Source organism: Rhea pennata, chromosome 16 (assembly GCF_028389875.1).
Source record: "Rhea pennata isolate bPtePen1 chromosome 16, bPtePen1.pri, whole genome shotgun sequence".
NCBI lineage: Eukaryota > Metazoa > Chordata > Aves > Rheiformes > Rheidae > Rhea > Rhea pennata.
In genome coordinates, this window is record NC_084678.1 from 16750845 (window position 1) to 16765233 (window position 14389).

General features: G+C 52.9%; 1 protein-coding gene across 3 annotated transcripts in view; it reads left to right on the plus strand.

The window, feature by feature from the left end:
* Positions 1-14389, plus strand: part of UCKL1 (uridine-cytidine kinase 1 like 1) — a 28373-nt gene that overhangs the window by 7816 nt on the left and 6168 nt on the right. For 2 of the 3 annotated variants that reach the window (XM_062589592.1, XM_062589590.1), the window contains exons 2-8: positions 4701-4894; positions 5574-5680; positions 5893-6063; positions 6643-6714; positions 7993-8182; positions 8691-8752; positions 13783-13802. In XM_062589592.1, the coding sequence (XP_062445576.1) occupies positions 4701-4894; positions 5574-5680; positions 5893-6063; positions 6643-6714; positions 7993-8182; positions 8691-8752; positions 13783-13802 (816 nt within the window). Of the gene's footprint in view, positions 1-4700; positions 4895-5573; positions 5681-5892; positions 6064-6642; positions 6715-7992; positions 8183-8690; positions 8753-10311; positions 10329-13782; positions 13803-14389 lie in introns of all 3 variants that reach the window. The other variant, XM_062589591.1, reaches the window with a different exon arrangement.

Genomic DNA, 14389 nt, shown 5'->3' on the forward strand with positions numbered 1-14389 from the left:
AGAGAGCCTTGCACAGCAGCCTTTCCGGGACAGTCAGCGGGTGGATTTGAAGGTTGAACGTTTTGGTCAGCACGTTGTTCGTGGGGCTTGGGATGGTGGAAGAGCTCTCCCGTTCGGCTGGGAGGTGTGGTTTGGGGTCTGCTGGTTTTCCTTGCAGGCTGTGGGACCCACAGCAGGCTGCTGCACGGGGGCACAGGGAACGGGCCGAGCGTGGCGCTGGGGCACAGAGGGGTCCTCCCCCAGCCCCCGTAAACCCACACCTGGGGGAAGCAGAAAGCTCCCTGTTGGTCCGTGATCTGCACAGCTCCCATCCCTCCTGCCCAGACCTGGCCGGGGGTTACTGCAGGGTGGTTAAAGCAATGGTATTAACTTCACGCTATAAATAGAGTTCTCCTTCTCCGAGTGCTTTATGTTGCGAATAGGTGCACTGAAAATGCTTTGTCCCTGCTTCAGGGAATTTTAAGAAGTGTTAGAAACCAACAGCAAAATGAGATGCCTAAGAAGTGCCCGGGATCAGCCATTCTTTTGGAGGGCAGGAAAGCCCTTTCCTGGCAAATGCAGCAGTAGAAAACAAGCTGCAAGTACAAAACTTGAAGTGTAACATTAGTAGAGAATTTATGATCTTTGCAGCACTCCAAAACAACTGTACAACCTCCGTCTCCCCCAAAGCCCATGTTTATCTGAGACAAATCATGGGAAACTGATTTAAGAGGCGGATTATAGAATTTGTATAAAGGTCCAAAAGTATTTGGATGAGAAAAGACATAGCAAGTGAGCTTTTGGAACAGGATTAAAATGATCTTCTGAATCCAAGAGCAGGTCCCCTGGGAGTGCTAGTAGAGGATGGCTCTGCTTCTCACAGATGGAAATTCCTGTACTCTTCCTTCCTTGCACGTGTCTGTAATCCCACAGCGATCAGCGCAAGGAGTACTCCCTGCAGTCCCAGAGCGGATCTGTCCGGTAGGTCCCTGTTGAGCCCAACATACTTGGTGTGCTCTGGGTGCAGGTAACTGGGGAAACTGGGAGGTGCTGGAGTGAGACACGAGCACATTCGGTTGTCAGCTTGGACACATGGGCTGTAATTCTGGACATGGCTGAAGCCATTGCGGGCCAAAACCTCCTCGTCCCCGCAAAGGGCCGAGTCACGTCGGGTCTAAGCAGAGGTGCCAGCGGCACATCTCGGAAAGATCAGCCTGGTGCTCTGTCTCTGGGGTCTCGTGAAGTCTGGATCGAGGTTTCAGCAGTTGTCAGTAGGTTTGTGGCTTCTGGCCTCTATCAGCGTCTCCGCGTGCAAGACGCCACGCGCCGGCACGCAGCCTGCTCCAGAGGCTGCCTGGACTCGGCCGGCTGCGCCTAGCCACAGCGGTCCCCGAGCGGAGAGGAGCTGCGGCGGCTGCCTTTGCACAAGGTGTGTGTCGCGCGCTGCGCGAGCGTTACTCCGAGATTTGACTTTGTGCCGTGAGGTTAGCAAGGGAGAGCTTAGTGCCACGTTGTGTGAGACGCTTGAGGGGACAGCCTGAGCCTCGTCTCCCTGACCCGCTCGTGGGCTGGGACCCTGCGCCGCCCCGAAACCGATGTGTGCCGCCCTGGAGAGAAACCCAAGTGCAAAGCCCTGCCCAAGGAGCCCTCCGCGGTAAATCTCCCCCAGCAGCCCTCGAGTAACCGCAGTCCCTGGAGAGGGGGGCTGGACTGCAGATGAAAGGAATGATTTTATTTTCTGGTAAACAACTGTCTCTTTGTCATCTCTGCTTTTATCAGACTAAAATGACTTTGTTTATGTACCAGCATCATCGTCTGATGTCAGCCCTGCTCTGGGAATAGTGCACGGTGGCTAATTGCTGCTGCAGAGTCACTTGCAGGAGAGGAGAATAAAAGATCCCATCTGTTTTTGCCTTTTCTGCCATATTATTTCCTTTTACACAGAAAGAAACTCCAGAAGGCTTTCCTGGCTGATCTCACCTTGTGATGTTGCTTTTAAAAAATGATTGTTCCGGTGTTTATGGCTTTTGGGCAAGCTGGAGGCCTGCGGCGCTCAGTCCTCGCTGTGTGCGCTGAGGGCTCGTGCTTGCAGTGGGCAGTTTTTAGGTTGGTGCTCTGGTCCTTTGGAGAGACCTTGCAGGTGAACAGCAACACTTGTAGAGATAACATTGATGTAGGAGTGCCTGGAGCAGGGGAAAGAGCTGGAAACTGCGCTTTGTTTGGAAGAATCAGGCAAAGTCAGGCAAATAGCTATTTCCTACTGCCTTTTTGAATGGGTGCAGATATGGGAGAGGTAGAGTTGTGTGATGCTGTGCGAGGGCTGCCAGGGATAGGCAGGGATAGGAGCGAGTTTTGCTGGGTGCCACGGGCAGCTGTGGGCGTCAGCGCAATGCTCCACTCGAGCGAAGCAGTGTCCCGTGGCGGGCTGCTGCCCGGGCACGGGCAGGTCTTGCATCCCACTCCGCTACGGGGTTCCTCCCCGGGTGAGCTCAGATGACAGCACCGGGGCTGGGCTGGTGGACCAGGGGATTTTCGGTCCGTTTGTCCTTAACCACGAGCCCACTTCCCTTCTAGCAGAAGCAGAGACCTTCTCCACCCCACAGTTTGCTTGTGGCCTGCACTCGTGTTGTGTCCAGCACCGAGATGTCTGTTGATGGGGATTGCTGCAGAGGCTTTAAGCACAGATGGCTGGTCTCAAATTCTGATCATTATCTAAAAATGTTCTAAAAAGGGATGGATGAGGGAAGGCAATTAATCCTCATTACCAAAACAGCTTAAAAACAAACAGAAAAAGAAGTTCATAAAACCCTACAGCTCTTAAATCCTTTCAAGAGCAAAAAAAATTAACGGAAAGGCATCAAAGCCCCTCCAGCTGGGCCAGGCTGTATCAAACCATGCCCGCTTGGTGCGTTCCTGCTGCTCAGGGCTCTGACCTTGTGGCGATTTCGTCTCTACTGCGGGCACGGTTGGGGAAAGAAGAGTGGCCACTAGGCAGAGAGGAGCGAGTGTGAGCAGGGGAGCTCTTTGCACCAACATGGAAATCAAGCCCCAAGGCTGGATCTGGCCCTACGTGCTTGCCTGGCCTTTCCGCTGAAGCGGCTGAGGGGGGAGCACGGTGGGCGTCCTGGCCGGGCTGGGGAGATGATCCCTCTCTAATCCCTTGGCCGTGTGCCTCCTTGCTGCAGCCAAGTCCCTGGGCCAGCGGGGAAAGGTTGCAGCCTGTGGCCGTCCTGCCACGGCTGCCCCGGCGGCAGCACGGTGGCCGGCAGATCTTGGCTTCTTCCCCTCCTTCTCTTCTCAGCCTGTCCTGCCGTGGAGGCGGTTTTCCTTGGCCTCTGCCCAACATTTCTGGGACATCTCAAATGCATGTATTGTGCTCAGGGAGGAGGCGCTTGAGCCAGTATTGAAGGCACCCTTTGCCCTTGCAGCGTGCTTGGTATTTGGGGGAAAAGACTGATTTCCTGGCCAAGGAATTCCTCTGCCTGCACTGCTGGGCACCTGGCTGTAGAAACCAGGCAAATGACCCCACTGCCGTTGCAGGAATGGCACTGCTGCCTCAGCTTCTGCCGTTCCCGGGCTGTTTTGCAGACCCTTAGCTGGGAGAAGAGATGAGCTAATCCTGCTTTCAGCGCTGGCAAATCCTTAACCCCTTCTGTGATCTTACAAGGAGGAAATATCCCTCCCGAGACTCAAACAGAAAGTAGGAAGGAGCAAAGATAGCAGGAGCTGTTATAAATAATCCTTCCCATCCCTGCGCTGGCTGAGCAGTGCGGCTGCAGCTTATCTCTTGGCCAGAGTCCACTTATCGCCTCCCAGCCTCTGCCTTCCTGCTGCCAAGTACGAAAGGGCTCTGGAAGGTAGTTCGTTCCTCTCCCTACCCAGGGCCACAGTGGGAGGTTAGATAAGACAGAGGCATTTAGCAGCTCAGCGCTGGCTGCTCCAGGGCTGCATGCAGCACCCATTTGCACGGCGCCCGCTCTGTGCTGGGACTTGGGCCACAGAGTGAAGCAGATGCAAACAGCTTTGCAGCCTCTGCGAGGGTGTTTCTCCCTGCAGCTCCAGCCACAACACCGTGTGGAGCCCTTCTGCCTGGCACAGGCAAGCTCACAGCCTTGTGCCAAGGGGTTTCTTCTCTAACAGATGGAAAGACTAGAGGTTTGGCACATATTGGGGAACTCTAAATGGGACTAGAAGCGGGACTCTGTGTGGAGATGAGCGCAAAAGATGACAAGAATGTGCAAGGCAGAATGAGGTCTAACTGTATCTGGGGGTTTGGCCTCCCTGCCCCAGAAAGGTGTCTCGGGCATTTCAGGACAGGTTATTGCCCTGTGTAGCAAAACTCCTCTGTGCGTACGGGAGCTCAAACACAAGAGTAATACGTGGGTTCCCCAAGCAATGACACTCTAGGATACAATGCTTTCATTGCACCTTTTCCAGATAAAAAAGTGACACTACATGAGAAACTTGTAATGGCCTGTGACCAAAGAGGCTTGGGTGCTGGCAGAGGTACTGCAGAGTTGTGGGCATCTTTCCCTCTCCTCTGTTGTGTCCCTCCCTCACCCATACTGGCAGCACAAGGTCCTCCCAGAGACCCTGCTCCCCAAGCACTAGCAGAGTCAGACTCCTTACTGGGGACAGCCTTGCTGTGGGGTGCTCTGGCCCAGGGAGGACGCAGGCTTCTTTTTGCACCACCAGCTAACTAAATTTCTTTCTGTCCCCAGCAACAGCAGTGCTGAATCCTTAGACCGGCTGTATCCTGCAGTGGGGTCCACCAAGCCACCTCGAAAACGGACCACTAGCCAGTGCAAGTCTGAGCCACCCCTGCTGCGGACAAGCAAAAGGACCATCTACACAGCTGGCCGACCGCCATGGTACAATGAACATGGGACACAATCCAAAGAGGCCTTCGTGATAGGTAAGCAGAGGCAGCGCATGTCAGTGCTCTGTTTCACCTCCGCGCTTCAGCTCCCTGGTGTTATTGTTGAAGCCATGAGTTGCGCCAGGGCAGGCTAGCGCTGGAGGCAATGGTGTACCTATCCTGTGGGTCTCAAGGAGTCCCTGGGAGGATTCCTGCTTCACCCAAGCTCTTTACAACCTTCAGGTTGGCTCCAGACTCAGGGCTGTGAGTTGCTTAGCTGAGGCAGGAGCAGGGAGGGTCCCCATGGTTAGTCCAGTGTTGACTAAGTGAGCGCCTACAACTGGGCAGAAGCGGGGAGCTTGCAAATTGAGATGATATACTATTGCAGGCACTGGGTGGATCACAGTGTTTCCTGGCTGTTCCCACAGCTCTTGTACTTGTTGCCTGAGTTATCACGAGTTCCCAGGGATTTAGTCCAGGCTGGCTGTCTTGCCAGAGCTCCCCTTGTTACACAAGCATCATATGAAAGGTTTCACAGCTTTTGCTGCCCATTAGTGGCAATTACAGTACATCCCATTTGGCATTTTCAAGGATAACTTCTCCCTCGTACTGCCTATCAGTTTCCCTTTTCGGAAGTTCCTTCCAACTCAGTGCAACAGAGCAAGAGCTGGGCTCTAGCCTATGCTTGGAAAGGCAGACTGTGGCTAAGGTGGCTTTGTCTCCTCCTCTCTGGCAGGTCTGGGAGGAGGCAGCGCCTCTGGGAAGACTACAGTGGCCACAATGATCATTGAGGCTCTTGATGTCCCATGGGTGGTTCTACTGTCCATGGACTCCTTCTACAAGGTAAGGCTGCTTGTCATCCTGGCTAGGCTTCTTGGGCTACCCGGGTCCTTGGCGTAAACCCCCTGATGGGGGAAATGCAGTATTTGACAGCCTCGTGTTTTCTCCTGGCCCTCTCGGATGGCAGTGCTGTTGCTTGAGGGGGCTGGTAGGCAGGAGAAGCACAGCGGTGGGGAGGGGATGGCTGCAGGCTCTAACATCTCCCTTGTGGACAGGTATTGACCAAGCAGCAGCAAGAGCAGGCGGCTAGCAATGACTTCAACTTTGACCATCCTGACGCCTTTGACTTCGATCTGATCATTGCCACCCTGAAGAAGCTGAAGCAAGGCAAGAGTGTGAAGATCCCAATCTATGACTTTACCACCCACAGCCGGAAGAAGGAATGGGTACGGGGCACGGAGGGATGTGGGACAAGACGGGGGGAGGGACTGCCCTGCCAAGGAAGGGACCCCTCCAACCCCTGCTTCTTTCAGGCAGCAGACTCTTGCAGTCACCTTCTGCTCTCTGGCTGTCTCAGGGCACATATATCAGGTGAGCAGCACTGCTGTTGAGGACGCTAACAACCCGGAGAGGACTGGCAGCAATTAGCACGTGGCAGAAGCAGGCGCATATAGAGCAGGAGTATGGTTTCATCTGGACTGGAGAGGCAGGAGCAAGGATGTCTGTGCAGTCTATATGAGTCTGTTCAGTCTGCTTACAGGGGCTGGGATGTTACGAGGGCTGTAGGCTGTGCAGAAGAAGGCAGTAGCTGGAAGGATCCTGTTTGTTACATAAAATATCCCACCAGCAGCTTTTTGGAGTGCTATCAATGACTTCAAAGCCCAGGGAATAGAAAAGAAGCAGAAATTCACATCCTTCCCGTTCTTGCTAATCTCCCTGTTGCATTATTGTTTTCCCTGGAATTGGGGTATCTTTAGGAGCATCACGTGTTCTCTGTCTAACCACATTGATTTCTGACTCTACAGAAAACCTTATATGGTGCCAATGTGATTATTTTTGAAGGCATCATGGCATTCGCAGACAAGGAGCTCCTGAAGGTGAGGAAAGATTTTGGAATCACTTTGTGGGAAGCCTGACAGATGTGAGTGCTCCAGCCCCTCTGTTCTGCAGTCTGTTATCAGAGTATATTGTAGACAAAGAGAGTCCCACTCCTGCAGGTGCCCTGGGGCTCCTGTGTACTGCTGCACAGGACCTTGTTCCCCTGCAATGCTTCAGTGCCCACTCCTACAAATCAGCACTCTACTCCATGGCCTGCTGGGGGATATGGTGGGAGGATGCTTTCTCCTGAGATTCAGCAGCAGGGAAATGGATTGTCCTCCAGGTTATCCCCAAATGCTGCAGTGCATCGCTGTATAGGAGAAATAGGCTTTGACTCTTGCATAGGCAGGTGGAAAAACCCCTGACAGTGGTCAGGCTTTTCTACAGAGACTTTGATCTCCAGCCCTTTCTTCCCAGGAACTAGGAGCTGGGTGGTGACTTGGTCCCTGGCAGTGATGATGTGTAAATATGCCTAGACATAACCCACCTCCATGCTGCCTGTCTCAGCTTGCCTAGCCAGAAGCAAAGCCTGCTGTGCTGCTTGGCAGTGCAAAGCCCTGAGTTCCCAGGGTGAACTCATTCAGCACTTCAGGGTCAGGTGATGCTTTCCTGGGAATTTTTTTGGATAAGTGAAAAATAGGAGGAAGTGAGCCGTGCACAAACTTAGCCAAGTTCATTCGAGTAAGTGTCCTTCCCTGCCAAGTGAGTGTTTGTTTTATGCTTTCTTGGAGCAATGATGACCTCCAGTGGACAGCTGGGTAAATCCCCATGGAGCCTTTCCTCCAAACAGCTGTCATTCTTGCCTTTTGCACTTAAGGGCAGTGTCATGAATCTCAGCCACAGAGTCGACCTGCTGTGCTTGGCTTCATTCCAGCATTAAGAAAACAGCACTCCTGCATTAGGCCAGTTGGTCTGTGTTACGGTCATTAACTTCTCTTTTTTCCTCACTCTTACATAGCATCCAGCTGAAGGGTTGGGGGCTGTTTATAAAGGGGGACAGGTATTGGAGCAGGACAGGTCTTTTGGGACATGAGAGTAAACGGCAAATGGCAACGAGGGACTTGTTGCAATATCTGCCCTGCCTTTGGGTAGCAGGTTCAGAGCCTGCCGAGGCAAAGCTGACATCAGCCCAGCGTCTGTCCAGGCCAGAGCCAGAGATGAGCCACGCTCCATTGAACAAGTGCTCTGCTGAGGGTAGGGCTCAGCCTCCTGTCTGTGTCTGGTGGAGAAGGTTCATCCAAATTACACACTGTGTATTCCCTCCCCTCTCGTTACAGCTCCTTGACCTGAAAATATTTGTGGACACGGATTCCGACATCCGCTTGGTGCGTCGCCTGCGCAGGGACATCAGCGAGCGTGGCCGTGACATTGAGGGTGTCATCAAACAGTACAACAAGTTTGTCAAGCCTGCCTTCGACCAGTACATCCAGCCCACCATGCGGCTGGCTGACATCGTTGTGCCCCGAGGTACCTGCCCAGGGCTGTCCCCAAACTGGTGTGTGACTCAGTCCTGAGTGGAACCTGGGCAGCGCAGTCCTTCTGCTGTCTCTTTTGCTCAGCTCTGCTGACCAGTCCCCTCGGCGCTCCGGCTGATGAGGACAGAAAAGAGGCTGTACTATGCAAAGCAAAGGTTCACTGGTTCATTCTCTCCAACACTAACCAAAAGCAGATTCCTAAAGGAAATTATAATAACACTTTTACCTCAACCAGCCTCCTGCCCTACAAGCTCCTACACCTTAGGGATTTAAAAGCTAGAGGTGACTTCTAAGTATACAATAATAGATAATTAAATAATAATAATAGCAAGAATGTTTCCTGCTGAGTGATGGTTTGCAAGGGGAGGGCTGTTTTAGGAAAGCAGGAATCCTGTGTTCTTGGCCTTAGAGGGAAACAAGGGAAAGAAACTTGTTTCAGGCACTGTTAGCACTGTGGCTCTGATGCAGGCCATGTCTGTCTTGTTTTTGACTTCCTCCAGGGAGTGGAAACACAGTGGCCATTGACCTGATTGTTCAGCATGTCCACAGCCAGCTGGAAGAGGTAAGAGCTGCCTGGTCACCTGGGTGTCTCTGGTGAGGGTCAGCCTTGCCTGTGCAGTTGCAGCACTGCCAGGAACTAGTGCTAAAGCACGGTGCCTAGGCAGGCATAGCCTGGTTTCCGTCTGTGCTCCAGGAGTGTGAGCAGCAGGGCTGTCCCCAGTAAATCCTCCAAGCTCAATCCCTCTGTTTCACTGAAGGCGACCGCCTCATCCCTGTGCTCTGCTTAGTGCAACCTTCCTCTGCAATCTGTGTCCAACAGAAGCTTCCTTCCTTCCCTGTCTCTCTGGGAGAACTTGTCCAGTGAAGACAAATTAACCATCCTCAAATGTTCTAAGTGATGTACCCTCCCTGCCCTCACAGCCTTCTCAGGCCCAGCATCGCACCAAACCCTGCAATATTTCACTATCTGGCTGCTGGCTCTGGCTTCTCCTCTTCCCCCCCTCGCAGACACTGCTGCACGCAGTCTTTCCAATCAGGAGCCCAGTTTTCCACCTCTTTGTCAGGTGCAAAGTGGTGGGTTTGGATACCGTGGATATCAAAGCCCAAAGGCATGTCACATTTTAACTTGCAACCTGAGTCCAGGTCCAGGCATACACTCCTTTCGCTTTTCCCATCGCTAGCTTTAACAAATCTTTAATTCTTTGCTCTGTCCTGGGCTAGCCCTGACGAGTTGGTTGAGTCTGAGACCCTTCGATCAGAGGATGTTGTTTTATGCTGCCATTCCCTGAGCAGCACAGCCTCCCCCCACTCCATGTCACTGGACAGGCAGTAGCTTTGATGTTTAAGTTGTGAAGAGGTTTGCCAAATCCTAACACTGCAGTGCTTTCCAGCCTTGGAGTCACTTTGCTTCTCAAGACACCTCTCTGCTTGGAGCAATGTTCTGGAAGGTGACAGGAGCATGACCTGGAGATGGATGCACTTGGAAGTAAAGGTCATGATTCCTGTAGGCCTTTCTGAGCTCCCAAATGGCAGGAGCACTCAGTCCCTGGAAGCAAGGCTGCCCACCACAGCATCTTGCTCCCCACCTCTGCTCAGCAGAGACTCCTCTTATGCAAAGGCATTGGACGGTTCCCCCTCCCAGAGCTCCCGCTCTCTGCAGGGCTGCAAGCAGCTCTCGGGGCCTGCTTTCCAAGTGCCCTGCTTTGTAACACTGAACTCTGGCAGGTCAAAAAGCTGGTTTCTACACTCTGCTCCTAGGTCACAGGAGCACCTGTTTGTGCAAGGCCCACTGCCCTGGCATCATTTCTAATGCCAGGAGCACAGACCAGGAGGGCGAAATGGCTGTTTCTCCCAGCTCTTGGGATCCAATAAAAAAAAACTCTCAGCTGCATGCTGCAGCCCACAAATGTGGCAGCTCCTACCTAGAGCTCTGCTGTGAGCCTGGCTAGGGGTTGGCTTGGGGAGGGGCTTTCATTTATTTGGGAAGGGGAAGAAGGGGAAAAGGCAACATGTGACTGCAGGAAAATATTCCTGTTTTTCCTTTTCTTTTATCTTGAAAACGACCCTGATGTTGACAATGCTTAATACCGATTGCATTGTGTCTTTGTGTTGCTGCCGCAGCGTGAACTCAGTGTCAGGTAAGAGTCCCTAACTCTGTCCTGTCTGTGCAGCCCGAGGCATTTCCAATGCCAGGCACTGCTTGGCTAACCGTGACCTGTGGTGGGGACCAACAGCTCACACAACACAGCCTCGTTACACTCAGAGCTGACAAAAGGTCACCTTGTCCTCGGCTCTGGGGCCGGCAGGGCCAGGGCTGTTCATCAGGGTGCCAGCAGCTCATACCCCGCCAGAGCACAGAGCTTGGAAGCTGGGGCAGGGTCAGGTTTGTTAATTGGGGACCACAGATCTCTGCAGGGTGGGAGGTTTTGCATCCTGGGATTGTCTTTTATTTTCCTTTATTTCCTAAGACAAATGGATGTGGATGAGAGCCACTCTCCATCCCTGAACAGAGCTTGGCTGCAAGGACACTTGAAATCACAGTAAGGGTTTAAATTAAACAAAGCTGCTCGAGGAGGCTGGGAGCCCTGGATCCACACTGTGCAGAGAGGCTCCAAGCCTAATGGCACCCAAAAGGAGCATAACAGCTTCAGCATGGTGAGATACCTCTTTGAGTAGGACAAATTCCACGGCAGTTACTTTGGGACTAAGAAAATACTTAAGCCATAATCCAGCAGGATTTCTAATTTCTCAGTACCTACAGGTGGATGCTATAAAGCATACAGCACTTTACTTAACCTCTTCAGCATTTGGATCCAGATGGGACTTATGCTCTCTTACTTCCATTAAGCAGCCAACTAAGTTTCCAGGTATTTTTGAAGGAAGGAAGTGGGATGTGTTACTGCAGATGGGTTTTCATTTACATCTCCATCACTGTATGGAGACACTTAACTCAAGTAACCCTAAAATTTACATTTGGCATACAAAAAAGCTTTTAAAATACTTAAGATGAACAGGAAACTCTCTGCTTTACTTGTTTTTCTTTAAGCCATTTCTTTCCCAGACGAGTCAATGATCTATTTTATTTCTTTCTGTTAGTTTGTTTAACACCAAGGGGCTTGACATTTCCAAAGAGACATTGCAGTGCTATGTGTAAGCTTCCCTGTGTGTCTGGAGAGTCAGGTTTGAAGGTGCTGTTTAGTGTGGAGAGAAGTTTGTTGCTTTAAAAGATTACAGGAAGAACATTAGAGAACAGATGGAGATACAGATAGATAGATGTAAGATTTCTTTTCTCTCCACTTACTCTCCTTTTTTCACAAAGTAGCACTCTGCAGAGGTGATCTTTGAACTTTCTTCATGCACCTTAAAAATCAAGCATTTAATAATGTGTTAAGACAATATCAGTAATTTTATGTTACTAGTTTGGAAAGGTAACTTTGACCACCACAAATAACTGTGATAACTACAGCCACAGAAATTCTTATGTTCTGTTTAAGGTTTGTAGTTTCCATTTATGTCTTTGCCAGAAACTCTGGAAAAAAAATCCTGCAAAAATCTGTTTATACTCCTGGAGTCACAGTGGTTTTATTGCTGCCGTGGTTTCCAATAGCTCCTTTTGCAGCTCTGGGCTAGAAAGGGGAGCGAGGTGGATGGAGATGTATATCAAGTGAGACATACTTGGCAAATATGGGCTTTTCAGCTAAAACAATTCCCCATCCTCCAGTCCTGAATGGCTTCATCTAAATGTCACAGTCGTTCTGATGTCAGTGCCTTTTGGTGGCTGTGGGGACGTAGCTAGGCCTTTATCTGTAGCTGGTGGAATAAAACCTGAATGTTTAGATCTGGCCCTAATCCTAGATACCTTTTTTTGGTCCTGTGTGACTGTCAGGTACTCAGATTAGTGAATTCTCAGGAGTTTAAAGGAAATGGTGCTGTTCGCTGGACACATGGCCCCAGTTTTCCCCTCTGTAAGTGTTGGCTGCTGAGGAACACAGTTGCCTTCCTCTGTCTTTAGAGGACAGAAAGACACTTTCAGAGTGCAGGTCAGGTCTCAGTGTCATTGCAATCAGGAAGTGTCACGTCCGGCTTCACACGTTTAACCGTGTAGGTGCTGGAGGTGTAGTTACGTACACACACTCCCTTTCCCCCACACCCAGGTGAGTATTTTATCTCATGCCCAGCAGCGGAGCTTGGGCCCGCAAGGCCGAGCCTGCCGAGGTACGACGCTCACAGCCAGGCATGTTTTCTGTCCCTGCTGCCGTTCTTTTTTTAGCAACAAACCCAGTTTTCGGAGCTGGTGCTTTTTTTTTCAGCTGAATTTCCCTTGCCAATCAATATCCCCCCCCTTCCCCAGGTCTTGATCAGCTTGGCATGCCCTTTGCCAATTGTGTCTTTAAATATCAACCCGTGGTGCAGTTTAATAGCCCTTGTTTGAAATGTCAGCCGTGAAAGCCAGCCGCTGTACGTGTTTGAAATGCCTTGACTGCATTAGCTTCTTTGTAGCTGGATGTCTCTTGTCTGCTTCCTGTTTGATAGCATGTTCAACAAAGAGCTGAGGATGTTCCCTGAAGCCTTCCTGAGAGATGGTCACCCCCTTTCTCTCTCTCTTAGTCTTTCTTTCTTCTTTTTTTTTCCTTTTTTAAAGCTTTTGTGCTGGGGAGGGAAAAATAAGTTTCCAAAGTGAGACATTTTCTTGATGCGCCCATGGCTGCCTGTCTGAATTTTCCGTCGCCGTGCCGCCACGCGGGGGGGGGGGGACAGGAAGCCTTGCTGTCCCGCACGGGCCGCCCGCTCGTCGCCGCAGCGGAGCCCCGCTCCCTCCGTGCCTGCCGGCCAGCCCGAGCAAGGGGGCAGCCGCAGGGGCTGAGCTCTTCCCTCTGCCTGGCCCCTCGGCACAGCGGCGTACGAGCCCCCCACCGAGGGACGGGGACCCCAGGGCAGGCCCGAGTGGACGCCGGGGCAGGTTTCCCGGCAGGCAGGGACAGAGCTGGGAATATCCCATTGCTCCCAGGCTGGGCCCCTCCGTGCTCTCGGCTCTCCGAGGCTCGAACGGAGCCAGGAGGTGCGTGGCCGTACGGGCCCGCCGCAGAGCCGCGGGGCCCCTTTGCGCGGGAAGGGGCGCAGGAGGGGTTTGGACGAAGGTTTTGCAAGCTTGGCCCTGAGCACCCGCCTTTGCGCGGGAACCGCGGCAGCTCGCCAAGGGCCGGGCAGCCCTCGAGGCGTCTGGGCACGGAGCGCCGCCGTCCAGGACGGAGACGTGACGGTATCCCGGCGGTGACTCTGGGGCGGTGAGAGCAGACGGGGCTTTTCTCCCTTGGAGCCGGGGCTGCGTCTGCTGAGACGAGAGCAGACGTGACGCCGCTTGGCCGCCCAGGCGGGTGCGCTGGGTCCGTACTGCCTGCCGAGCCTGCGGCAGCGGCCCAGGCACCGCGCCGGTCCGGGAGCCAGCGATCAGTCAGGGCTTTTTTTTTCCCCCCCCCTTGGACTAATGACGGTGCTTTCTCCTTTGTTTCCTGTTGTGTTTGTCCCTCTCCCCTTAAACTCTCGTGTTTCCTGCCTTGTCTCCCCTGAACATCCCTCCTACCTGGTGAACAGAGGAAGCTGCGCTGGGATATGTGAGGAGACAAATGCTAACGGCCGTGTTTTGGTTGTGACGCTAACACCGGCGGATGGGGGCGAGGGCCGTGCAGCGGGAGCCGCGTTACTAACCTGGGCAGGGGGTTCGGACAGACCACGCGCAGGGTCCTGCTTTGCTGGGGCTCTGCAGGCCGAGGCAAGGAGGAGAAACTGGAGAGACTTTATCCCGTGCCTCCATCCTGGCAATGGCGCTTGCCTCTGTTTCCCCGGAGAGAGCCATGGGGATGCCCGCAATGCTGAGCGACTTTCGCGGGCTCTTGGGGGATGCCAGGCCAGAGCAGGGTTGAATCCTGACCTGCCCAGCCCCACACCGAGCACCAGCCCCTGAGCAGGCATTGCAGGAAGGCACAGAAAGCTCAATGACAAATCGCTGACAGCGTTTCAGCAGAGCCTGTTCACAGCTCGGGGTGCAGGGGAGGTGTTCCCGGGCACGTGGTGCCGCTCGCAGAGGTAGGAGGACTTGCTGGTATTTGTGGCAGGGAACAGGAGCTGATTGACACAGCTTGTCACAGCAGAGACTGGGGCAGGAGAGGAGCTGCCTGTCCCGCTGGCAGCGGAGGACGCG